General features: G+C 37.2%; 1 protein-coding gene across 3 annotated transcripts; it reads left to right on the top strand.

The window, feature by feature from the left end:
- The first annotated feature begins 1 nt into the window (after position 1).
- slc4a2a (solute carrier family 4 member 2a) lies at positions 2-26147 on the top strand. 3 transcript variants are annotated; one of them, XM_065276533.1, is made up of 25 exons: positions 2-132; positions 2673-2798; positions 6854-7012; positions 11486-11645; positions 12629-12870; positions 12995-13131; positions 13211-13440; positions 14055-14194; positions 14381-14437; positions 17151-17331; positions 17938-18073; positions 18158-18347; positions 18428-18521; positions 18626-18810; positions 19463-19679; positions 19813-20016; positions 21057-21205; positions 21292-21486; positions 21565-21771; positions 22120-22209; positions 23462-23628; positions 23718-23971; positions 24057-24226; positions 24328-24501; positions 24669-26147. In XM_065276533.1, the coding sequence occupies exons 3-25, from the start codon at positions 6953-6955 to the stop codon at positions 24747-24749; spliced, it is 3720 nt and encodes a 1239-aa protein (XP_065132605.1). In that variant the 5' UTR covers positions 2-132; positions 2673-2798; positions 6854-6952; the 3' UTR covers positions 24750-26147. The 3 variants fall into 3 exon arrangements, with proteins under 3 accessions (XP_065132605.1, XP_065132607.1, XP_065132606.1); XM_065276535.1 differs by lacking the exon at positions 14381-14437; XM_065276534.2 differs by lacking the exon at positions 2-132 and having other exon boundaries at positions 2571-2798.
- The last annotated feature ends 229 nt before the right edge of the window (positions 26148-26376 follow it).

Raw genomic sequence — 26376 nt, 5'->3', positions numbered from 1 at the left:
GGGCATGCAAACACCTCCCTCTACATCTGACCTACACAACTGACTGCTAGTTCATCTTTTGTGCAGGTTATAACACAGCACATAGCATTTGGCATTAGGAAAACTGGAGACATTTTGTGTACTCATTTACAGGTGAGTTGTTATTGATTTTTTTCTTTTCGTTTTTTTGTTGAGACTTTTTGCGGTATAGTTTTATAGATAGGCTACATTTGTTGTTGTTGATGTCTTTTAACTTTGAATGTAGTGTGAGGTGTTTGAAGCTCAAACCCTTTAACTGGTCGATTCATTAACTTGTGAATTGTAGTCGCGTAGTCAATATTTGCCTGAAATTGACGGACAGCTTATGTCATTCCTGGAGCTTACATTTAATACGTTTTCTTCCAGCTTTATCTTGAGTTAACAGGTGATGAGGTCGGTATTTGTCTTGTAATCGTCTATGCCTTCTTTATCACATCTACCTTTTAGTCAGTTATTCGTCTTCACCATGCGCTTTTATTACACGCTTTCATTCATTGTTGATTTGTCGCGTCGCTAGATGAGGTGTCATGCATACAAATCTGCTGCGCTTTATTTAACGTTTCAGAATGAATTTAACTTTGAAGTTGACTGTTCTGAGACCAGCCACCTTTCAGATAAATGATAAGTTGATGTTCGATTTATGCCACTAGGCACGCGCGCACTGTCAACTGCACGCGCAAGGCGAGATATCTGAGCACGAAGCGAGGTGCTCGTGCGTTTTGCCAGTGCATTTGACGGTAAATACGAATGTTCGGTTATACAGTTACTTACAGCTAGATATTTAGCGTCTTTTGCTTATCTGTTTGCGTTTCATGTTTATGAAATGAATGTTATTTCATTGAGATATCGGAAAGCATGGTTTAAAAAACTCTGTGAGCAGGCGCGATTATGTGAGATACAAATATGGTCATCTTAGTTTCCGCCAATTTTTCATAAAAGAGAATATTAAAAACGGTTAATCTTTAAATACATTATTAGTCATTTGCTATTAAAAACAGTTTCAGAATTATTAAAAATTATTTTTATTTTTTAAAAAATGATAATGGTCGATATTTAAAATGTACTGGCTTCTGCAAGCTCTAATACTTGCCAATGTACTACATGTTGTATGTATGAGCCACTACATTAAACGAGATCTGTTCATTGTTAACATGATTCTCGTGACATGAAAGAGTTGTTATTAGGTTATCTGACTAAACAGGCAATGTGAATGCAGTGTGTTTCCAGATCATTGATTTCAACTTAGGCTATATGACATTCTGAATCAAAGTTTGTCATTTTGGATAAGTGCTGGGGTTTTGTCAGGCGTGTTTGTCTGGAACGTCTCCATTTATAAATGAAGTCCTTAACAACAAATATGTGTCGCTGTAAAAATAACTCTTCCCAACACTCCGCACCCCTCTCTCTGACTGCTCCCATCACAGCTGCTGGCTCTGAAAATGTTTTGGGAGGGTTATGGTTATAGAGCTACCAATGCAATAATTATCCAAACAGTCACATTCATTTTTTTAGGTCACCAGTTGCTTGTACTATTAAATGTTCATAGAGTTTCCATTTATTGTATTAACAAAGTTACATAAACAAGAATTTTTCAGATGTTGTTTACTGAAAATGCCAGTGGATATACTGTAAAAACATCAAACAGGAAATGACAGTCTCTCAATAAAACTACAAGTGGTTGAGTTACACGATCAGAATCTTGCAGCTGTGACTTTACGTCATCACAGGGACAATCTCAGTGACCCGTTATATCGTAATGTACAGGACGTTACTTTCTCTGCTGGACGTGTTATGAAACGTCATTTTGCAATTACAATTACGCATTGTTTAAGATACCATTTTCTTAGAACAATAACTGGCATATTATCAGTTGAACACAAACAGTGTTTAATTTTTTCTGTATGCCACCAAGGCACAAAGGACATCCAGTGGACGCCTAAGGTCATAAGCAGGATAAAGCATATCTCCTCTGATAGAGCAAGCATTTATACATCACAAGTGTGCGTACTTGTTATGTCTAGTATGGATACTGTACCTCTTACATTTTTATATTATTTACTACTCTAAATACGGTGTAAGTTATACATCTATCGTGTCACATTATGATCCTCAAGTTAAAGTATATTCGAGTTTATAGCTTTCCCAAGTGCTGGCTCGTCTTTCATGGCCAAAACTGGTCATCAACCTTTTTGCAGGTGCTCCGTTGTAGAGCATTGTGTTAGCGGCACAAACGTCATGGTTTCGAACCCAGATACTGATCAAAATGTTTACTTTGGATTAAATGCATAAATGCAGACATATACACAATTCACATTTGCAGACATCTATCAGTATCAGTTTTTATGAAAATACATGATGCTGTGTGCATCTGTGTGCCTGTTTTCATAAGATTTTGGGAATTTAGGCCATAAAGGAGTATTGTTGAGTCATGTCCCCTTGGTCACATGTTTGTCGGAGGGCTAAAGGAGGAAACTTTATCGAGGGGGAGGGACGGCTATCAGCGGGTGCCTCAAGGTTGGAAGTGAACAGTGTATCAGTGTGTGTGTGAGAGAGAGAGAGAGAGAGAGAGAGAGGTTTAGGTAAAATGGTGGTGTGCTGATACTGGCAAAACTGCTATTCTGTTCTCCAATCACTGCCTTTCTGTTCACCTCCAGTTCCTCCTCCTCCTGTGTTCCCCTGTCTTTTTCTGTCTTTTGGTGGCTGTCTGGCTTCAGTGGGTCTCTGCCAGTGCACTACAATGACTGCTGTAGCTGTAGTCTCTCTGCTGTAAGCATTCTGAGGTAAGTCACTGTTTCACGTTGTCATTTTCTGTCACTGTCTATCAGATTCTTCTAAGTTTTAATTGTTGGATACTCTTAGTTTTGTTGTCTTTGCAACTGAGGTTTGATATTATGGTGTGTAATATTATATTTGTTGTGACACATGAGGCACTTAATAATGGTCACAGCAACCCTTCCTGTCTACAAAATGTTTCCTTTTTGACTTAAAATTTTACTCAAAATATAAGGATGAGAACTGTAATGTGCTTGAATGTGATGTGGTTTATTGCCTGCTATTGTGAGTGTGTTGAATGACTCTTTAGTCCTCCATTCACTGTATCCAGTCCAGTGATGATGATGATATCAGCCAAGATTATCTGATGACTCGGTCATTCTTTTATTGGACTTGAATTGTGAATGTTGTACTCTGGCAACTTTTGTTACATTTTCTTATATAGTAGAATAAATAATTGTCTGTACTTACGACTAGGAATAGGAAGAAATGCAAGATTTTTGAAATCTCATGAGTCTTGAACAGACTTCTACAGTACTATATAGCATCCCAGCAACAGATTTTGTACATGGTAAACGTTTTGTTTTTAAAAAGTTTAAAAAGTCAGCAGATTTAGATTTATGGGTCCATAGGCTGTGTCTACAATGTAAATCTGTACGATTATAACAAGAGGGTTTTGTTTAAATTCAATATTATTATAAAAAAAGTTATTTTAGCTTTTACATAATAGCAGTAATTAAGCAGTGTAAGAGTATGTCTATATATACGTTTGTCAACTTATCAATCCACCTGTTCATAGTCTCAAGGGAGCATCTCTGCCAAATCACTGTTGTTTGTCTCCTTTAGTGCCCAAACTAAATCACAGGCACAGACAACCTGATCTCTGATCTGTGAAATAGTCACGCATTATTTTTCTCATTTTTGCGTGTCATTGTCACGGATTTTCACCATTTTACGTGCCTGTGTCTTTTTCGTATCAGTTTTACGTATTGGTTACTTAATTGTTTTTCCTTTTTTCTTACCATTGTTGCTTCGGTTTGGGGTTCACTGCAAAAAATGACTTTCTTACTTAGTATTTTTGTCTTGTTTTCAGTAGAAATATCTAAAAATTCTTAAATTAAGATGCTTTTTCTTGATGAGCAAAATGACCTAAGTAAATAAGTCGAGTTTTAAGACAAATAACATACAATTTTAGTGAAATTGTCCTTAAAACAAGCAAAATTATTCGCCAATGGGGTGAGAGAAAAAATTGTGAAATAAGATTTCTTTTTTCTTAAACAGTTAATTCAAGTAAAATTTTCTCTACCCATTGGCAGATATTTTTGTTTGTTTTAAGCACAAATTCAAATAATTTGTATATTTTTTTTGTCTAAAAACTAGTATTATTTTCTCATCAAGAAAATACATCTTGATTTAAGAATTTTTAGATATTTCTACTGAAAACAAGACAAAAATACTAATTTAGAAAGTCATTTTTTGCAGTGTTAGAATTACTTTCTGTTAAATAAAATGACATCCTTAACCAAACCCAACTCTAACCCTAACGTCAGGCGACAATGGTTTAAAAAGCATACGAAAAAAATGTATAAATCAATAGTGACATTCTAACGCAAACAGCAAATTGAACCCCAAACAGTAGCGACAATGGTTTAAAAATAGGAAAAACAGTTGAGTAACCTATATGTGAAAATGACACAAAAAAAGAAAGTTGTGTCACAGGCACGTAAAATGGTTGAAATTAGGGATGCTTAACGATTAATCGCGATTAATCGTTAGCAGAATAAAAGTTTTTGTTTACATCATATATGTGTGTGAACTGTGTATAATAACTTTGTATAAATAAATGTACACACATGCATGTATATGTTTTAGAAATGTATACATGTGTATATACATTTGTATATTTATGTATAATTTATATTATCTATAAATATAAATACTTAATATATACATTTTTTTCTTAAAATTATACATGAATTAGGGATGCTAAACAATTAATCGCGATTAATCGTTAGCAGAATAAAAGTTTTTGTTTACATCATATATGTGTGTGAACTGTGTATAATAAATTTGTATAAATAAATGTACACACATGCATGTATATGTTTTAGAAATGTTTACATGTGTATATACATTTGTATATTTATGTATAATTTATATTATATATAAATATAAATACTTAATATATACATTTTTTTTCTTAAAATTATACATGAATGTGTTCATATTTATATATATATACATATTTATTATTCACAGTTAACACACATATGTGATTTAAACAAAAACTTTTATTCTGCTAACGATTAATCGCGATTAATTGTTTAGCATCCCTAACATGAATGTGTTCATATTTATATATATATACATATTTATTATACACAGTTTACACACATATGATGTAACGTGATGTAAACAAAAACTTTTATTCTGCTAAGGATTAATCGCGATTAATTGTTTAGCATCCCTAGTTGAAATACATGACAATAACACGCAAAAATTGTGTGACTATTTCAAGGAAACTTGGGAGGTTATGTTGGGCACAGAAGATGAGCACAGTGCTCCTTCACCACACTGAGGTTCAACTTCTGTGTATTAAAATGATCACATTTTCTTTTATGCCAAAAATTATTAGGATATTAAGTTAAGCTCATGTTCCTTGAGGATATTTTGTAAGTTTCCTACAATATAATGTATATCAACACTTTATTTTTGTAAACGGGTGCAGTTGCTAATGACTTTATTTGGACAACTCTAAAGGCGATTTTGTCAATATTTAGATTTTTTTGCACCCTCAGATTCCAGATGTTTAAATTGTTGTATCTCTGCCAAAAATGGTCCTATCCTAACAAACCATACATCAATGAAAAGCTTCAACTTTTAAATGATGACTGGTTTTGTGGTCCAGGGTCTCATATGTACATTTATATATATCTATATTTTACTGATGTACTTTAATTACACAAAATATTTTTTGTGTCAAAGCTTTGAAGACACTGTATGTCCTAGTAGTAATGGAAACAGTGCACGTGAATTCAACTATTATAACTACTCAGCCTTGAAAATGGTGTTCTCTGTCTAAGCAAGTACATGCTTTACCGACATCACACATTTAACTTAACCTTTGAATGTAGAGCGTGCTACACAGGAAACTGACAAAAGAGTCAGGGAAGTCGATAAGCTTTGAGAGAACAGGAACACTTCAGTGCCAACATTTTAACTTTCTTCATATTTTTTTCAGCTATAATGAAAGACTGATGTATTACAAACCATGATTACACAAACTACACAGTATTAATTGGGAAAAAAGAGAAAACCTGAGACATTTCATTGATAATATGTCAGGATTTGATGTGTGTTTATAATGAATTTTGTGTCTGATTTTGGTATTTTTATATGGTGAATCTTTCTTTTTGTTTCATCTGTTCATATGAGACATTGTGATGTTGATATTGCATAATAGCTTTGACCTTGTTATTGATGTAGGGACTGTCTGAACATCTTTCTAATAAAACAACAACAAACGACAAGAAGGCAGAGGAATAAATCTGCCACTTTTTATAGTTACTCCCTTATTACAGTAGCTTTTAGAGGAAAGACATGACAAAAACATTTAATTCAATCTTTTGCCTTAAGAATACATTTTTAACAAATTATAAGAATGTTTATACTGTTGTACCAATTGTTTATCTGAGTATGAATATTTTTATATTTTGAATATATTTTGTATGCAAAATAAGATATTGTGGGTCTTTGAAAATAATGGGTCCTAAAAACTGCTTTCGGCAGACCTTAAGTACCTCTATTTAAGAATACATATTTATGTTTGTTACTTTTTAACTATATGGATCTTTACTTAAGGGCTTTAAAGGCCATTAATGAACAGGTTTTAACAGCCATTAAAGCCAAGACATGTCCTCAGTATCAAGAGTGAATGGAAACTTAAAAAGCATGAAAGTTAAAGGTCATGTCTATAACATTTACGTATATTATGTAGGCTATACGAATCTGTGGTTGAACCTTTAACCAAGCAGATATTCTCTTTATCAATGTGTCACATCAGGTTATGCTGCCCAAAAGTTCCCAGTTGAGTCTGAGTGAAAGAGAAAAGGGCTAAAGCCAACGCACTTTAAAGCTCCACCCACAAATTTTACCATAAGCAATGAGTGACTCTCAGGACGTCGGTGATGTCACTTCTGCATCAGGCTTGACTAGACATCTGGTAAGTAATCTTTAACTTGTTCACTGAATGTTTGTTTAGTTTTTTTATTTCTTAAGCTATAAGGATTATGAAGAGATGTGCCTGTACATTGGAGGTAAGCCTCAGCAGTATTTATTCATCATTACCTTCTCCAATGTAAGTTGCATTCGATATATAAACATCGGCCAAATGCATAAATGTAGAAAAAGTGTTATTTTTGGGCGCATTGATTAACATTGGCTAAATTGGCATGGTTTTACCAGTGGAGATCAGTGACTTCTTTTTTCGAGGGTGCACTATGAGAAGTTCGTCACAACATGTATGTAGCCCGTCATGTGTGTGGTTCATAATTTCAAAATATGTGTTCGGTGCGTCAAGTGAATCTATGTGCATCACGTGTCTTGTCAAAATAAGTGCCTGCTGCAGACGCGTCTAAAGGGTTTATGATAAAAGAGACGGTCACGTTTGCCAGATACTCACATAATCTCATGCGTAATCAGAGTTTACTGTTAAGGGAGTGTCTTGCGTTTATTTTGTGAACGTCTCTTTTGTCATAAACATTTTTGACGCGTGTGCAGCGGCACTTACTTTGACAAAACACGTGATGCTCATGGTTCACATGACATTCCGAACACATATTTTTAATTTGCGCCTCTCGGAAGAGCAGTCACCAGCCACTACTGGGTTTCACTACAGTAACCGTATTGTTAATGATCTGGGTTTTTAGTGACCAAAAATTACCCTCGCCGGACTGGAGCACTTCCTTACTGAATAAAGCCTTGATGTTTGCTTAATCATTTGAGGTGTTTTTAAAAGGAAGTGAGAGGGATGAGTTTGGGTCTTGGGTTGTGTTCTCTTTGGCACAGAGGAGCTGTTTGGCATAAATAGTTGGTCTAAGGTGGTTATCTAGGCATTGATTTGGTTTATTTTCAGTTGGAGGTGATGGTTGAATGATAGTGTAGTATTTATGTATAGGCACTAAATTAAGTCCAATTTTCATTACGAAGTGGTTTAATCTCTCTGACTATCCTTTCCACGGACCCCATGCCAATTAACCAGAATAAGGTTTAAAACAGTTTGAGTAACCACAGAGACAGGGATGGTTAATGTGCCATACCCAGAAATCAATTTACTTCTAAGAAAACTGTTGTGCCAGCTGAGATGATGTCTTACTCTGCACCTGGTGTCTCATTCTGCAAATGGTTTTTAAATATGTACACGGGAAAAAATCGCATTTTTAATTAGCTGTCACCTATGTGGTTTTCTTAAAAGAGCCCTATGATAATTTGTCATGGTAAAAATGACATTATGCAGTGACTCATTTCTGAACTAGTCGATGCATGCAAACAATAAATAGTTTAGGAAATAACAATGCCTGTATCCATTGTTTAAAGCAGTCCATGATTAGCACAGAGACTTGGGTTAAGGTTTAAACAACTGGGTTTGGGTATTTCCCATCTGGCTTGTTTGTAATTATGTGAGTGGGCATTTTCTATTTCGCATCTTAAGATAGAATAGAACAAATTCTATAAACATGTCAATTTTAGCCTGTTTTGGTATGATGCAAGTCCACTGCAAGTTGTCTATGCCTACTTAAATCCCACTGTTACTGCCAATAACTGACAGACCAAAGCACAAATAGCCAACAGCTCCTACTTATTAAAATATTGTTTTTCTCCACAGTATATCCTTAAATAAGCATTTGATCTGCTGATGGATGTTGATCAGTGTGGTTATGGATCCAGACAGTAGTCTAACATATCTCTAAAATGTGTAAAACCACAAACTGTCAGTAAAGTTTACAGCAAGCGGCGACCTTCCGTTCTCTCTCTTGAATACGACAAAAAGTGGTTTTGGTCTACATAGATAATTTTCCGCTTCATGACAACTGTGAAGGAGGGGATCTTTTACCTCATCCGTTTAAATTATATTAAGCCTTAAAGTTCTGCATAATTGAATTCAAAAAAATAAAAAATTCCTTGTTGCACTTAAATGTTTTAAGTTTAATTAATTTGAACATACAATTAATTTAGACTTTCTTGACTAGTGAGGAGTTGCTATAAATTATAAAAAATAAAGTTGAAATAACTTAAGCTAATTCAACTTTATTTTTTAAGTTACAGCAACTCATGAAAACAAGTTGAAGTAGCAACCAGGCACCTCAGCTCCACCCACATTCCACCTCTTTGCCCATTTTCGGTTATCTGGGAATGGCGTAAGGTGAAATCTTCCCAAGATGACTATGGCAGGCTCCACCCACTTTGGGCTTCAAACATGGGCCGTTTCTGAAACGGGAGGTTGCATCCTCCGGAGGTCGCATATGCCGGGTGCACACGTCATCAAGCCTGGTTTATTTTCACAAGTCATGCATATTACAAAAATGTACGATTAACTAGGAATAATAGTCAACCGTATCAATGTTAACATTCTGAAATAAACCACCTTTATGACGTATGCAGCCTCCAAATGCGACCTATGGAGGATGCACCCTTTTGTTTAAGAAACGGACATACTCTTCAGAGACCTACTACGGGTGATGCCACGGACACTACGTCCATTGTTACAGTCTAGATACAGAGCAGACATGGTTGAGTCACATTCACTTGCTAAAGTAATGAAAATCCCCTAGAAAATATTTCTGTTTATAATGTAATACATCCTACATGAGGTGGAAATAGGAAATTATTGATATAAATATATGAATTCAAAGTGGGTGGAATGAAACATCCTGACGGGTAGCATCAGTACCTGATTGCATGGTGGTGGTGGTTGATTATGATGAGATAATAAAAGGTTCAACAAAGGTCACAGCAGATTTTTCAGCCAAGTAATTTTCTGTCTTGTAAAATGATCAGGTAAATCTGCAGGATCTCCTCTCCTTTGGCCTGTGCATCATTGTTCTGGATATTTAAATAGCACTCAGATCTCACAGAGACAGTGAGACGTTTGTGGGAAAATGTAAGTCAATATGAGTCTCGCGCTGTTTGGATGAAGGGTGAAAGGTGGAGATGAAAGAAGCGTCACATTTCAACTTTTGGAAAGCACAGTCAGGATGATTCAGTATTCGAAACAAAACTTTTCCTTTGTATGAGATATATTTCAATCAGGTGAATCAGATAAAATCTTTGTTACATAATAAAAAAACAGATAATAATATGTTTTGTTATATTTCAGTCGTTTTATGGTTTAAGTTAACATCTAGTGGTGAAGGCAGCATTTCAAGCACAAATTTGCAGTTTCTTTGGTGTCCGAAATCATCAAGTTCACTCATTTAGCACCGCAATAATAACTGAACAACCGATGCACGCTCTCTTGAGTCCACTGAGCTGACCTCGCGCCGACTGTATTATCGCGTCTTCCGCCCACCACGCGTGCTCCGCTTCCGGCAAGCTTAAGTGTCCAAAATGCACTCACTTTTTTCATTAACTCATTCAAGCGAATTATAAATAATGTATGGAATAGTAAATGAGGGAATAGGAGGACATTTCGGACACAGCCCTAGTATGCGGTTGCCATGGATACATACAGCAGCGAGGGTTTTGATTTATTGATATTCAGAACGGTGACCACTACTCGCTATTTTAATTAAAAATCAAGTGTTGTTTGTCTCTTTGATACTTCAAACAATAAGTGTCTGTAGGTGTGATAACTCTCTTTGGCAAATGTGGAATGCTCTCTGGTTAGGTAATGCGTGCCAAAGCTTGGTCGCTCCATGTTTACCCACAGAGAGCCTCGTGTGTTTATCCTCGGGATAACATACCACAGACAGCAGGAGAGAAAATAGTGAGAGGGTGAAAGAGAGACACAATAAGCCTTAAACATATTGTTTATACAGATGTCACGTACCTCCAGTGGTATATCCTCCGAACCAGGTGTTCAGCTAGGGCAGGACCCCGTGAATATTAGCTATTTGAAATCTGCCCCTCATGGGATCTGGTTTCTGCGTTCAGGTTTTTTTTTAACTTCGACGTCTGATATTCATCTGAAACCGGAGGCACATTCCATTTCATACTTTTAAGAGCCCTCAGGTGCAAGTAAAACATTCACTGTAATAAAAAAATACATATTTGTGATTTGTATGTTGCTTGTAAAAATTTAATTTAGTCAGAATGCTGCTGGGTTACATCTGGATGATTGTCAGTAGAGAAATGCGTTTTAGATGTTGTAGTTACGCCATCTTACCAGCAGGGGCGAGCTGGCTTTAATCAGTTAAAATCTAATCTCTTGTTTACCAGCTCATTGTTTTACATATTGATACCGTAACTTTCCCTATGTCTAGTTTAAATTCATTTTAAATTTGGTAGTTATAATATAACTTGTTTAGATATCATAGTTTAGGTGGGGGTTTCATTCATAAGAGAATGTTATTCCTGAAAATAAAATCTTTGTCTGTGAAATCCTCTCATAAACAAATTTTGAGATTAGGAACATACATCTGCATTAGGATCAATCTAAACAGAAATTAAGGTTTGTCTTTTTTCTGTTGTGATGTAGCCTATCGCCGTGCAAGCTCCCCCTCAACCATGTGATGATGAAGATGATGAAGGGGACTTGAACAAGACTTTGGGAGTGCATCGCTTTCAGCATATCCTCAGCACTGCCCAGCGCATGCCCGCCGAACAACACCGCACCTTCAATGAGGAGGACTTTGAGTGTAAGAACTTTACCACAGTCTCTTATTCTCCGTGACATTAAACATGCCCAGTTAGTTTCTATAAACTGATAAAAACTTGAATTACTGTGAACAAATATACAAGGCTGATATAAAGGTGGTGTGTGTAAATTTTAGCGGCAACTAGTGGTGAGATTGCAAATTGCAACCAACAGCTCACCCCTCAATTTCAAAACGCATACGGTAGCCCCCACGGGACAAACATGTCGTTGTCTAAAACAACGTAGGGACGAAACGCGCACTATAGATCAGTTTGTCCGTTTAGGGCTACTGTAGAAACAAGACGTCGACTTTCATGTAAGTGACCCACAGTGGCTCATTCAAGGTAATAAAAACAATATAGTTCATTATGTAAGGTCTTCATACAACACTGATAATATAGTTTTGTTGATTATATTGCATTTCTGTTAAGAGATCCTTCAAAAATTTACACAATGCACCTTTAGGTCGGCAAATCCTTATTTCTGTGTATTAACCCTTTAAAAAAAAGATGTTAAAGGGGACACATTATGAAATTTGACTTTTCATGTTTTAGTGCTATAATTTGGTCCCCGGTGATTCTATCAACCTAAAAAATGTGTAAAAGATCAACCCAGTAACATGCAAGCATGTGAAAAAATAGTTCATTGAAATCTGGCTCCTCTTGTGATGTCAGAAGGGGATAATAGTGCCTCTTAATCTGCACTATCCAACCACAGCACTGCTATTTTAGTGCAGAGATCAGCTCATTTGCATTTTTAAGCACACCCAAAAACGGCAAATTTTTGCTCACACCTACAAAGTGACATTTTAACATGCTATAATAAATTATCTATATGGTGCTTTGAGCTTAAACTGCACATATGTACTCTGGGGACACCAAATATTTATTTAACATCATAAAAATGTCTTGTGAAATGTCCCCTTTAATAAAATCAATGAGATCAGTATTAATTGTAAATCGGTGTTGTATGTGCCATTTGCAGACCACCGTCATACCTCACTACACATTCACCACCCTCTGTCCAAACACCTCCCCAGCGACGGCCGGAGGAAAAAGCCAGCGAGAAAACGGAGCACGGGACGGATGAGGAGTTTGTCCACCGGTGCGGCTCCCCCTATAGACGAGGATGAGGAAGATGAAGAGGCAGATGAAGATTCCTGCAGCCAACAGGAGAAAGAAGGCAATGTCACCACCACACCCACCCCAGATAGTGAGCAGACGGAGGTAGTTAACATACAAGACAAAATCTTTTGTTTATTTTTTGCATTTATAAACATCCTTAAACAAGATAAGCACAGTTTAGTTGGAGTTTTATGCTTCAAACACACACTCTGTGTTTGGTCCACAGTTTATTGTACCTATTGATGATCCCAGCTCCAGTGTAAAGAAAAACGGTGAGGTGGCACCACATCTAAAGCTGCCAATCATAACCCCTTCAGCTCTTCACACCAGCATCAGCATCCCAGAAGATGCTGCAGTAACCGAGTAAGTGCACACACACATATAGAAAAAATTGGATGAAATTAGTTTTTCATGTATTAAAATTTTTCCTCTACCTCTTCAGAGGCAGGACTTCGGTACGTATTCTGCCCAATGGCAGGCGCGTGTCTGCCCCATGTCTGTTTCCAATGAGTTCACCAGATGGAAACTCCAAACTCGGGCGTAGCTATGACCTGCAGGAGCGCCGCCGCACGGGAAATCTGACGGGAATTACGCAAGCACACTACCAACACATGCCCACTGATGAGAGCGAGGCCAAGACACTTGCTACTGTCGACCTTGATGGAATCAAGAGTGAGTTTGTGTTTTTTCACAAGTGACATGCACGTCGTCTACACAATCAAATGTTGGTGCTCCTAATCTCACCATTAGATTATGAGACTTTAACCTGGATTTCAGAAGTCACAGTTCAGTGGCAAGTTTACGTTAGATCAAATATTGTTAATGTTGTTCAAGAAGAGTTATTTGCTTATCCAATGTCTATTTGGTCTTTTCAAATGCAACAAAGGACTTTCTTGTGCACCTTTCTGTTCTTGTTCTTGCGGGCATGAATCATGTTTTCAGTCTGTATGTCTGATAATCTATGGCTGTGATCCAGGAATGTGGACATTCTGTAAGGGTGCACAACTGCCCACAACAACTGTGCCTTTGACTTCTTTTCTGTGTGTGCACGCGTCTGAGAGAGAGAGAGAGACTGCTGTAAATACAGATAATTACACTGAACAATAGGTCACTTTGAGACCGACATGCTTTTGTGGCTGTTCAGTTGCTTTTGGGCACTTTAAGATTGAAACTCTGGATGCTGAGGATTATATTCACTGTAATGAATAGTTACTGTTATTTATTATAACACGCGTTACAATTAATACATTAGATTTGATTTAATGTTCTTGATCTCTTTCTAACAGGTCACAGGTTTGAAGATGTCCCCGGTGTGCGGCGGCACCTTGTTACGAAGAGCGCTAAAGGTCAGGTGGTTCACATCGGCAAGGACCACAAAGAGCTCAGCAGTCGCGTCAAGTGTAAGCTGGATCGCACCCCACATGAGGTAAGACCTCACCTAATTGGTTCAAATGAGATGATCAGCAGATCTGTGATGTAGGATAAACAAATAGTATGGCCTTAACATCAAATATCAATACACATGCTATTCCATATTTCCTTATACAAGAGAGGAAATACAGTACAGAGGAGAGTTATCCATTGGCTCACTGAGCCTGATATTTTTTATTAGAGAAGATCATGGCCCTGTTACGTGGACCAAAGGGTTCATCGTGCCCGACAGCTGAAGGTACGGCTGCATGAAGCTGCTGTGGTTGGTTTGAGGAAGATTGTGTGCGATTTTCACTCATCACTTTTCTAATAACACATTTGTACACAGCTCAAGATGCTGGATGGAAGTGAATTGTCCCAATAACAGCATTGTGTGATGGTCACAAACCGCATTAAATATACATATTGACCTATTGACAATCTCAGCATGATTATATCCAATAAGGTTTTAAGGTTCAGCATTTAATATGTGCAGATTTTTCAGCCCAGCGCTGGGTCAAAAAGGGATGAACACATTCCAGTGGGTTGTAATTTAACCTATGCTGGGTTGTTTAACGCAAACATTTTCCGGGTTAATTTTACCCAACAGCTGGGCTCTTCCCTTTTTGACCAACTGCTGGGTTGAAAACAACCCTGTATTTTTTGTAAATAATATAATCTCTGGATCTAACAACTCTTAAACTTAAAGGAAAACAACACAGTTTTTCAATATTTTACTTTGTTCTTACCTCAACTTAGATTAATCCATACCCATCTTTTTTCAATGTGTGCACTTTTAATCTTTGTACAGTGCTTCTTGAATGTGTTAGCATTTAGCCTAGCCCCATTCATTCCTATGGCTCCAAACAAAAATGTGATTTTGTGGCACCATACTTACTGGTGTAACTTCTTGGGGTGGTTTTCCGGACAGGAATTAGCTTAAGTCAGGACTAAGCCTTAGTTTAATAAGGAAATATAACCAGTTTTAACAAAAATGCCTTACTAAAAACATTACTTGTGTGCATTTTGAGGCAAAATGAACTGCACTGATGTATTTTAAGATAAGTCAGTGTAAGTATTTGTTTGGTTTGGACAGCTTTTACATTTATTTTAGTCTAGGACTTGTCTAATCCCAGTCAGGGAAACCTCCCCCTTATGTTACAGTCTTTAAATAGGGAAAACATGGAAGTGTTTGGTGGCTTCTAAATTCATCCCTGTTTAGAGCCATAGGAATGAATGGGGCTAGGCTAAATGCTAACACATTTACAAGGAGCTGTACAAAGATTAAAGCAACACTATGTAGTTTTTTTACCTTTAAATAATGTCTCTTAAATTATTTCAGTGATAGAACAACTTTTAACTGGACAAATTGTACTGTTGCTGCAACCTGAGCAGCCTCCTAGCTGCTACAAGCACACTCTGAAAGTGGCGTTGGAGGGTAGGAAACACAGCCCCGCCCCTCCCCCTGCCTGCAGAAGAGTGGAGATGGTCCTCACTGCGGAACACAACATCCAGGGGGCGGGGTTGGATCCAGATCCAACTCCTCCCACTTTATATACTGTGTTCCCCCAAATGAACTAGTATATTTGCGTTGTTGCAGCCCGCAATTAGTTGCAACCTTTGGTCGCCAAAGTTTGCTGTTATCAATTTAAGTGTACGTTTGATTAATAATATAGTTGAGAAAGATTCAAGTATCACAGTTAGGTGTAAGGGGAGGTAAGGACACGTTCCCGACAGTTTGATATCACTGAAGAGATTTATTTGTACATGAGTAAATATAAAAACAAATTTATTTGATATCTTTTATTAGGACATTTTTACAAAAGTAAACCATCTACGAGGGAAACCTGTTTCCTAATGGCTGTAAGCAAAGACGCGTTAAAACAAGTTCAAAGTCCCTAAGATAAACATTCAATTTATTAATTTCTAAATAACATGCCATAGCCTATATATTTTAATAATTATGCATATTTATACTGTATCCATTAATAGGTTTTAAACTGCATGTGATAAGATTACTCGTAGTAGGCTTACCCGAAATGTTTTACTCCAAAACATTATAGCAAAAAACTTACATTTCACCCTAAAGGCACTACTTTTATTGTAGTCATAAGTAAAGTTTTTATGTCAAAATAATAACTTAATTTAGTTACGACTTAATGCGGAAATGGTAACGCAGCAACACGTGTATTACGTGTCTTGTGGTAAAACTGCCGACCAATGGGATCTCTGGATCGGGATCCAGCTCCGCCCCTGGATCTAAATCCAACCCCGCCCCCTGGATGTCGTGTTCTGCAGTGAGGCGCTACTGGAAGAGTGTCTGATACCAGGCACTGTTGCGCTTTTCAACCACATGGGGGAGCTGTAAGTCATTTTTACATGGAAACTACATAGTGTTGCTTTAAGTGCACGCTTTGAAAAAAGATAGGTATGTCTTAATTTGTCTAGATTGAGATAAGAACATAGTAAAATATTATAAAAAATCGTGGTGTTTTCCTTTAACAAACATAACTTGGAGATCCATCCTGAATGCATGATCCTGATGCATTAACAAAGGTTGAACTTTACAGTTAATAAGACATTTTCTGTTTTATAGATTTACTGCATCTTAAAGGCGGGGTGCATGATCTCTAAAAGCCAACGTTGACATTTGAAATCATCTAAACAAACACGACCCTACCCCAATAGAATCTAGACCTTCTTTTGATAGACCCGCCCCACACATACGCAACCCAGGCAACGATGTCAGTTAGTAGACACGCCCCTTGCTGCTGATTGGCTACAAGTGTGTTTTGGCAGTCAGCCCGACTCCCTTTTCCAAAGTGTTTTTCAAAAGTCATGCACCCCGCCTTTAATACCAGGTGTAAACAGGGTCTTAAACAGCTTTCAATTCCATTGGAAATTCCAATTCTTTGGATCTGCAAATGTAAGACATTTAAAGGAAAGCTTGAAAGATTTGTACGTCCTCACAGGTGTTTGTCGAGCTGAATGAGCTTCTGATGGATAAGAACCAGGAGATGCAGTGGAGAGAAACAGCTCGTTGGATAAAGTTTGAGGAGGATGTCGAGGAGGGGACAGACCGCTGGGGAAAACCTCACGTTGCTTCACTCTCATTCCGCAGCCTGCTGGAGCTCCGCAGGACCATTTCACACGGTGAGAGAGGAGACAAGAGACTGATGTTGAAAAGAACAAATATATTTTACATAATAATAATAATAAGTCCATCGAACTTAAAAGAGACATTTTTATCCTTGATCTAACCTCAGTCTGGTGGTGTACCCCAAGTGGATGCAGACATTAAAAATGTGCCGAATAAGAACATTTGACTTTATTTTCTTTTAGCATTTTAAGAGAGGATTTACAGTCAATATTGTTATGTTTTATCATTATTTAAAATGTTAAAATATACAAAAGAAGCCAAGCTAATGTAAAACAAATATTTAATTAATAAATATTAAAATTTAGGCTATTAGTAAAGTGTGCTTTAGCAGGCAACTCACAGACTCCGTGCGGGCAACCTGGTATACTACTGGTATTATTTCATGTGTGACGTCTTAATATGTTTTTTTTATATTTGTATTATGTTATATAAACTTACTAAGACATTTATGTTGTACACAAATGCAATTTACCTTTATAAATAACAACATTAATATTTTTTACATAAATAATAATGATTTTGATGATAAATATCATTATTAATGTAATGATCCGTGTACTGGATGGTGTGCCTGATGTATTTGTGGTGTAAATGAACAGGCGCAGTGTTGTTGGATCTGGAGCAGAAGACTTTGCCTGGTATTGCTCATCAGGTTGTGGAGCAAATGATCATCTCAGACCAGATCAGAGCAGAAGACAGAGCCAATGTGCTCAGAGCACTGCTCCTCAAACACAGGTTAATAAACCTAACATCCCCTTGAAAAACTGAGGTTATATGATTCATGCAACTGAAACTTGTGCTGTTTTGTCTGTGCGTCAGTCATCCAAGTGATGGTAAGGAGCTCAACTTGTTTCACCGGAACATCTCAACGACCAGCCTCGCCTCTCTGATATCTCATCATCATAGCAATAATCATATCGCTGGACCAGAGCCTCCTGCCACAGACCCGCTCATTGGAGGACTGCCTGTCTTTAATTCACGCAGAAGTGTTGATCTAGATAGGAATGAGGTAGCGTGTTCATTAAAGTTTTTTGCATTTTTAAGAAACATAAGAAAGTAACATTTATGTGGTTGTTTGTGTTCCCACAGAGAGACACACCGCAATTTTTTAGTCTGCACAAGACCAAATCGCGATTGCTTGAGAAGATCCCAGAGAATGCAGAAGCCACTGTGGTTCTTGTGGGTCAGTTTTCCACAACCGCAAAACTCTATAGTACCAGAAACAGTATGCATGTGACATACTGCTTATCTTAAAGTCCTAATGCTGATGGTCTCAATCTTAAACAGGTAGCGTTGATTTTTTGGATCAACCCACCATGGCTTTTGTGAGACTGCAGGAAGCAGTTCTGTTAGAGTCGGTTCTAGAAGTGCCAGTTCCAGTGCGGTTCCTTTTTGTGCTCCTCGGTCCACCCACTGCCAACATTGACTACCACCAAATTGGACGTTCCATATCCACGCTAATGTCTGATAAAGTAAGTAGGGAGTTAGTAAGAGTCTATCAAGTGTTACAGTAACCAATGCCATAGTCTGTACAGTATATGCTCTTAAAAATGATGGGTTGTTTCAACCAATGGTTGGGTAAAATATGGACAAACCCAACTGTTGGGTTTAAAGGCCACATATTATGCAAAATCCACTTTTTTGTGCTGGCAGTGTTAGAACACAACCATCCTACAATGAAAAATATCATTGTCAAGTTGTACGCTGTCTGCCATATCTAAATAGTGAGATACTATTGTCTCAGACTGTATTAACAGAAATCAGATCTTTGTCAACTGATAGCGCTAAATGTCTCGTTTGGTAAGGGAGTGAGGAGCAGTAGCTCATTTGCATTTAAAGGTATACACACGAAAACAGCGCATTTTTTGCTCATTCCCAAAAAGGGGCATTTTGGGCATAATATGTGAGGTATTTTGAGCTAAAACTTTACAGACACATTCTGGGAACACCAGAAAATGTATATTACATTTTGTAAAAATAGGCATAATAGGTCCCCTTTAAATTAACCTAGAAACTGTTAATTTGACACAACCATGGGTTTAAACAATCTAGCATTTTTAGTGTGAAATAATTAAATCTTGAGTTTTTTTCATGCCAACTTGGAATTTTAAATATCCCTTTCAGCACTTCCACGAAGCGGCTTATTTGGCAGATGAACGCCGGGACCTGCTGACGGCCATCAACAGTTTCCTGGACTGCAGCATTGTGCTTCCTCCATCCGAGGTTGGCGGAGATGAGCTGTTACACTCTGTCGCTCGCTTTCAGAGAGAAATGCTGCACAAAAGACATGAACTAGAGGCCAAACTACAGGCCAAGGAACCCAAGAGCCCAGAGGACATAGGTATGAAACTTCCTTTCATACACTCAATACATTTATACACAGATCCGGTGTATGTTGCGTTGTTTGTCCAAATATAATAGTATTCAATTTCACATTAATATCTGTTTATATGTATTTATTTTGGTTTTCTCAGCTCTTTATCCACCGTTTAAACCAGACGATGATCCTCTTCGGAGGACGGGTCGGCTGTTTGGTGGGGTGATCCGAGATGCACGGCGCCGCTACCCCAAATACATCAGTGATTTTAAAGATGCCCTAAATCCACAATGCATGGCTGCAGTTATATTTATTTACTTCGCTGCCCTTTCTCCTGCCGTCACCTTTGGAGGACTGTTGGGTTAGTCAAAGTTGTTTATTAGTGTTTAAAGTACTATTTGTTGTTGTTAAATTTGTTGTAATATGGGAAATATTATTGCTTTGTTGTTGCTCAGGGGATTTGATTTGTCGAGTTCCCAATTGTGTTTCTTTTTATTAAGCTCAAACATCAAGTCTGAGATGTTTCAGATTTCTCAAATGTGCGTGAATATTGTTAAAAACATTAGGTATTGTATATAAATGTAGATTTTATATCTAACAAACATTTTCTAAGTAGTGTTCATGTAGCTCAATTGGTAGAGCATTGTGTTAGCAACGCCAATGATGTGGGTATGATTCCCAGGGAACACAAACACTGGTTAAAAAGGTATAACTTAAAGGGACATACCACTTTTTTGAAAATATGCTTATTTTCCATTTCTCCTAGAGTTAAACATTTGATTGTTGCCATTTGGAATCCATTAAGCCGATCTCCGGGTCTGGCGGTACCACTTTTAACATAGCTTAGCATAATCCATTGAATCTGATTAGACCATTAGCATCACTCAAAAATAACCGAAGAGTTTCGATATTTTTCCTATTTAAAACTTGTAACTAACAAAACAGTCAAGTTTTAAATAGGAAAAATATCGAAACTCTTTGGTCATTTTTTAGCGCAATGCTAATGGTCTAATCAGATTCAATGGATTATGCTAAGCTATGCTAAAAGTGGTAGCGCCAGACCCGGAGATCGGCTGAATGGATTCCAAAATGGTAAAAATCAAATGTTTAACTCTAGAGAAGCTGGAAAATGAGCATATTTTCAAATAAAGTGGAGTGTCCCTTTAAATGCATTGTAAGTAACTTTTAATAAAAGCGCTTACGAAACGTATAAATGTTAGTATTTACATTTTCATTAAAAGTGAAAATGGTTGCAGACTTGGCAAATCAGAGACCACTTTGTAACATTGTTGAGATTCCCAGGAGAGCAAAAGTTTCCATTTGTTCTTCTTTTAATCTCATTGCTGTCTACTGGAGGTCTTTCAATGGTGATGTATCTTATGGGGTTTTCCTCCTCCACAGGTGAGAAGACAGGTGGCTTGATAGGTGTATCAGAGCTGATTATTGCCACTGCCATGCAGGGAATGTTGTTCTGCCTGCTTGGGGCTCAACCTCTTCTGGTGGTGGGCTTTTCTGGACCCCTTCTAGTGTTTGAAGAGTCTTTCTATTCAGTAAGTTTTTTTTTTCAAATTAGTTTTAGCATTTGTTTCATTTTTATAACCTGGATGAAATAAACCATGAATCAATCTACTTTCAGTTCTGCAGGTCCAGCGAACTAGAGTATTTAACAGGCCGCGTGTGGATCGGATTCTGGTTGATCGTCATTGTGGTTCTCACGGTGGCCTTTGAAGGAAGCTTCCTGGTGAAATTTGTGACACGCTTCACCCAAGAGATCTTTTCCATCCTCATCTCTCTTATCTTTATATACGAGACCTTCTTTAAGCTGGGCAAAGTACGGATATCTCTTAGGTTTACAATGATCTCAGTTTGCAGATGTTCAGATTTTCAGTCTGTGTTGTCACTTTTGCAGATCTTCATGGATCATCCGCTCCAGGGCTGCTATGGTAAAGAAGAAAATGACACTGCTTTACCCAACAACACCACTGAATCTCCAGTTGGCACTAAAACTCTAAACCAACCGAACACAGCTCTACTTTCTCTGGTGCTCATGTCAGGGACCTTCTTCATTGCCTTCTATTTGCGGAAATTCAAAAACAGTGCTTTCTTCCCTGGAAGGGTAAGCCAGCATTCCCGTTTTCCTGCTAACATATTATGGAATTTGATCAATTTTACCTTACCTGTGAAACCCAGCCAATGTCATTTTTTGTGATTTACATAAAACCTCCCATAATGTAAAGAACGTTCTGTAAAAATATATGCTAGATATCTTTAATACTAACTGAGTAAGGCCATGTCAAAGATTGAAATCAATCACTGGAATCAAACTTTGATGCTCCTTAAAATTAAATTAAGACTTAAGCCTTGATTTCAAAGGTTGAGTCACAAATGATGTTTTAATAAACAACTTTCTGAGTGATTTCTACATGATTGACCATAATAAAATGATGTCTTATATGTGGCACAGCTCCGAAGGATGATTGGAGATTTCGGTGTTCCCATTGCAATTTCCATCATGGTTCTGATGGACCACAGCATAAAGGACACTTATACCCAGGTGAGACATAAATAACTGTCAGGGGGGCAACTGCCCATTTATCTAGGGGGTATGCGACACAAACTTAAAGGGGACATTTCACAAGACCATTTTAAGATGTCAAATAAATCTTTGGTCTCCCCAGAGTACGTATGTGAAGTTTTAGCTGAAAATACTCTGCAAATAATGTATTATATCATGTTAAAATGGCCACTTTGTAGGTGTGAGCAAAAATGTGCCGTTTTAGGTGTGTCCTTTAAAATGCAAATGAGCTGATCTCTGCACTAAATGGCAGTGCTGTGGTTGGATAGTGCAGATTATGGGGCGGTGTTATCCCCTTCTGACCTCACAAGGGGAGCCAAATTACCTGTTATTTCACATGCTTGCAGAGAATGGTTTACCAAAACTAAGTTACTGGGTTGTTTTTTTTTCACATTTTCTAGGTTAATAGAAGCACTGGGGACCCAATTATAGCACTTAAACATAGGAAAAGTCAGATTTTCATGATATGTCCCCTTAAATAAAAGGTCTCATGTGTTAATTTCAGTGTGTAGTTTAAAATCGGAAAATTGAAAAACATTTACATTTTTCTATCAGTTGAATACACTGTGTATTAATATCAGTTTGACTTGCAAGACGTTTTTATTGTTGTTTTGATATGACCAGACTTTTAGGGTAGGGACCCTCCAAATCGACTGTGATGTCGGCTCACGTTGCCCGCATGCTAGCTGCGTCTGGGTCTTATGTTGCTCCGACACAACAAATGGACGGCGGCCTATTAGCATGTCCGTTTTGGGCCTTTGTGAGATGGGATAACTTTCCGTACCTGCAGGTGACTGTAGTACTATTACTCCAAATGGAAATCGGAAGAGCAAGTGACTGCAATGACATAAACAAAGCAGTGCTCACTTACCTGTCTTACACTAACCTCGCTCGCCAGAGATGGAATTGTGATATATTTTCCATATCTTTTTAAAATAGTACCGTATTAAAATGAGGGATGGAAAGCATCGCTTGCTTCTTCACTTTTACAAAAATTTGTAATTTAAGACATTAAGTTAGCACCAACCCCAAGTTGTCCAGGGTTGTGTCACCAGCCAGTCACCAGCCGCCACTAATATTTAGTACTTAAGACGATGATCATATTTTAGATTCAGGAATACTAAAATGTGAAATTGTATTAAATGTCACTTACAATAGAGTACCATGGAGTTACCATGTGTTTATGCCGGAGAACATTTTTTTGAACTCATTGTTTTTTTTGGTTATATAGAAACTAAGTGTGCCTGATGGCTTCTCTGTGACCAGCCCAGAGAAACGTGGCTGGATTATAAACCCACTGGGCTCTGATGGTCAATTCCCCATCTGGATGATGGCTGCCAGCATCCTACCCGCCATGCTGGTCTACATCCTTATTTTCATGGAAACTCAGATCACCACGTTAGTCACACCTTCCTCTTCCTCACATTAAACTTTATCCCTCACCTTACCCATCATCCACATTTGCATGCATTTTGTTTTCTTTACAGTCTTATTGTGAGTAAGAAGGAGAGGATGCTGGTCAAAGGTTCAGGATTTCATTTGGACCTGTTGATTATCGTGGCGGCGGGTGGGATTTCAGCATTGTTTGGACTCCCATGGCTGACCGGTGCTACTGTACGCTCTGTGACCCATGCAAACAGCCTTACAGTGATGAGCAAAGCAGTCGCACCTGGTGACAAACCACGCATACAGGAAGTGAAAGAGCAGAGGATAACAGGATTTCTGGTGGCTCTGTTTGTAGGTGAGTGGTTGTGTTTATGAATAATCATTTTTAACAGTTTTTAAATGTTTTTACTAAAAGCTTTGAAACTTCTAAACCCCTGCAGGCCTCTCCATTGTGATTGGAGACCTTTTGCGACAAATTCCTATTGCTGTGTTGTTCGGCATATTCCTCTATATGGGCGTGATGTCTTTAAATGGGATGCAGCTAACAGAACGTATGATGCTGCTATTTATGCCCACTAAATATCATCCCGACCACACCTATGTCCGCAAGGTTCGTCTTCTACGTCATATCTTCTACCTCATTAAATCAATACCTAGGTCTAAAACAACATAAATGTCAGTGAGCTTTAACTTTTGACATGTCTTTTTTAGGTGCAAACTTTGCGCATGCACCTGTTCACATGCTTACAGCTGGTGTGTCTTGCTGTGCTGTGGACCGTAATGTCGACCGCGGCATCATTAGCCTTCCCATTTGTCCTTGTCCTTACTGTGCCTTTCAGGAGATTCCTGCTGGCTCGGATATTTACTCCTCGTGAGATACAATATGTAAGTGCTTCTTTGGTGGGCCTTCAAATAAAATGTGACAAAAGGTTTGAATGTCATTGTCCTGGACCAACTAGAAACTTGGCTAAAATATTGCAGTCTTGTTCTCAACTTAAAGTCTATAGGTTCTTGTTTTGTCTTTAACACTGTTTATTGTGTCTGTGTGACAGCTTGATGCAGATGAGACAGAGCCGTCGTTTGATGAGAAGGAAGGCCAGGATGAATATTCAGAGATGCACATGCCAGTATGACCTCATTCCTCTCACTTCCCTACCTGGACTGGCTTGATTTGTGCTGCCTTTTGTTATTTTGTCCATTTATCTATTTTTATCTAAGTTTTGTCCAGGCGAGTTTCTTCATTTTATTGTTTTTTCTTACATGGTGGAGAAATTATATTTATAAATGTTAAAGTGTTAAATAGTTGCTTGAATGTCACTTGCATCTGTTGCATCAAAAACCTGTCTTTATATCACCTGCACTATTTCGTATATTTATTAGAGTATAAATGTTTTTGTGCCGTATGCGTTTTGGAGAGACGAAAATGAATGTACAATCCCCAGTCAGTTCAAAAAATGATACAGGAAGCACTTTAAGGGAAATTAAAAATGAATCATTTACTCCATTGCAAGGTGATATAAAATTTAGAAATTAAAAATAGTGTACAGAATTAATGCATATATATATGTTTGATATCTTTGTAACTTTAATATTAATAATAATAATACACAGCTTCATAATATATACAGTTTTGTTAGAAATATCTAGGCATTGCCACTAAATAATAATGCAATGGGTGCATTCACCAGTTTATCTGGAAGAAAATATGTTGTTGGGTTCTGATAAGTTAAGAATATATATTGTGTCTTTTGGAAACTGTCAATCATAGCTTTGCTGAAACAATATTTTTGTCTCAAGAGCACCAAAGTTGCCTATGTGTTTATAACACTAAACAGATCAGACATAGTTTTCATAGCTATGGATACAAAAATGATCATTTATGTTTTACTGTTGTTATGGTTTAGGTAATGTCTAAAGGTGTATAAATGTGTATTTAGTTCAAAAGGATTAGTTTTATGATAAATATATATGTTTCATATGATTTAAAACACTTGTCGTTCAATACACTACGTTTATTTTTATAAAGCACATTTTCCTCTTATTTCAGTAGTGAACATTTGATAAATTGTGCAGGGCATCAAGTGAAGAAATTGTGAATAAGTGTAGATTTGGTATAATATTGTAATCCATTTGCTTAAATGTGCAAATCTTATGTACATTCCAGTTGACAAATGATCTTAAGAATATTTTTTTATAAAGATAGGGACTTAAATACATCTCATAGATATTACTGAATCAGTTATGTGTTCTTGTTAAAACTGACAAGGAGTTATAATAAGTTCAGATTGCAGTGCCTCTATTTCATGTGAGTGTTTTTTTTTTTCAAATACAGTGTTGCTTTCATTGCATACCGGTAGTATTTTTAACTTAGAAAAGTAAAAAAGTGAAATTGTTAAGCACTAAAGAGAAAATTTATTCAAGAACAAATTGTGTGATTAATTATTGAATGCAAATGATGTGGGCATATATATTAATCTCTGTATATATTTAAAAAGCAGGCCCAATAAAAGAACATAATTGATTTTACATTACACGTTATCTTTCATTTTTTATTACACTGACAAATTTCAAGTTATCTTAACTAGGTGAACCCCATCATCTAGTCATTTGTACAAAAAAATGATGAACCATAAAACCAATATTAGAGTCTTTATAAATTTTGGCAATGACATAATCTGGTGTTATGCTGCCATCTCATGGCTACTCAATAATAAAAGCAACAATATTTTCTATAAAAAACTTATAAGCCATTTAAAGGGA

Source organism: Paramisgurnus dabryanus, chromosome 6 (genome assembly GCF_030506205.2).
Source record: "Paramisgurnus dabryanus chromosome 6, PD_genome_1.1, whole genome shotgun sequence".
In the NCBI taxonomy this organism is placed as follows: domain Eukaryota; kingdom Metazoa; phylum Chordata; class Actinopteri; order Cypriniformes; family Cobitidae; genus Paramisgurnus; species Paramisgurnus dabryanus.
The sequence above is the reverse complement of the archived record's forward strand: the minus strand, read 5'-3'. Positions and strand labels throughout refer to the sequence as shown.

What these genes read in the sequence shown, in the direction of transcription:
- slc4a2a (XM_065276533.1), top strand. Translation starts at nt 6,953, where the DNA reads ATGAGTGACTCTCAGGACGTCGGTGATGTCACTTCTGCATCAGGCTTG. An exon ending in TTGAAGAGTCTTTCTATTCA is followed by an intron (nt 21,206 to 21,291) that starts GTAAGTTTTTTT and finishes ATCTACTTTCAG; the next exon opens with TTCTGCAGGTCCAGCGAACT. An exon ending in ATGGAAACTCAGATCACCAC is followed by an intron (nt 23,629 to 23,717) that starts GTTAGTCACACC and finishes TTTTCTTTACAG; the next exon opens with TCTTATTGTGAGTAAGAAGG.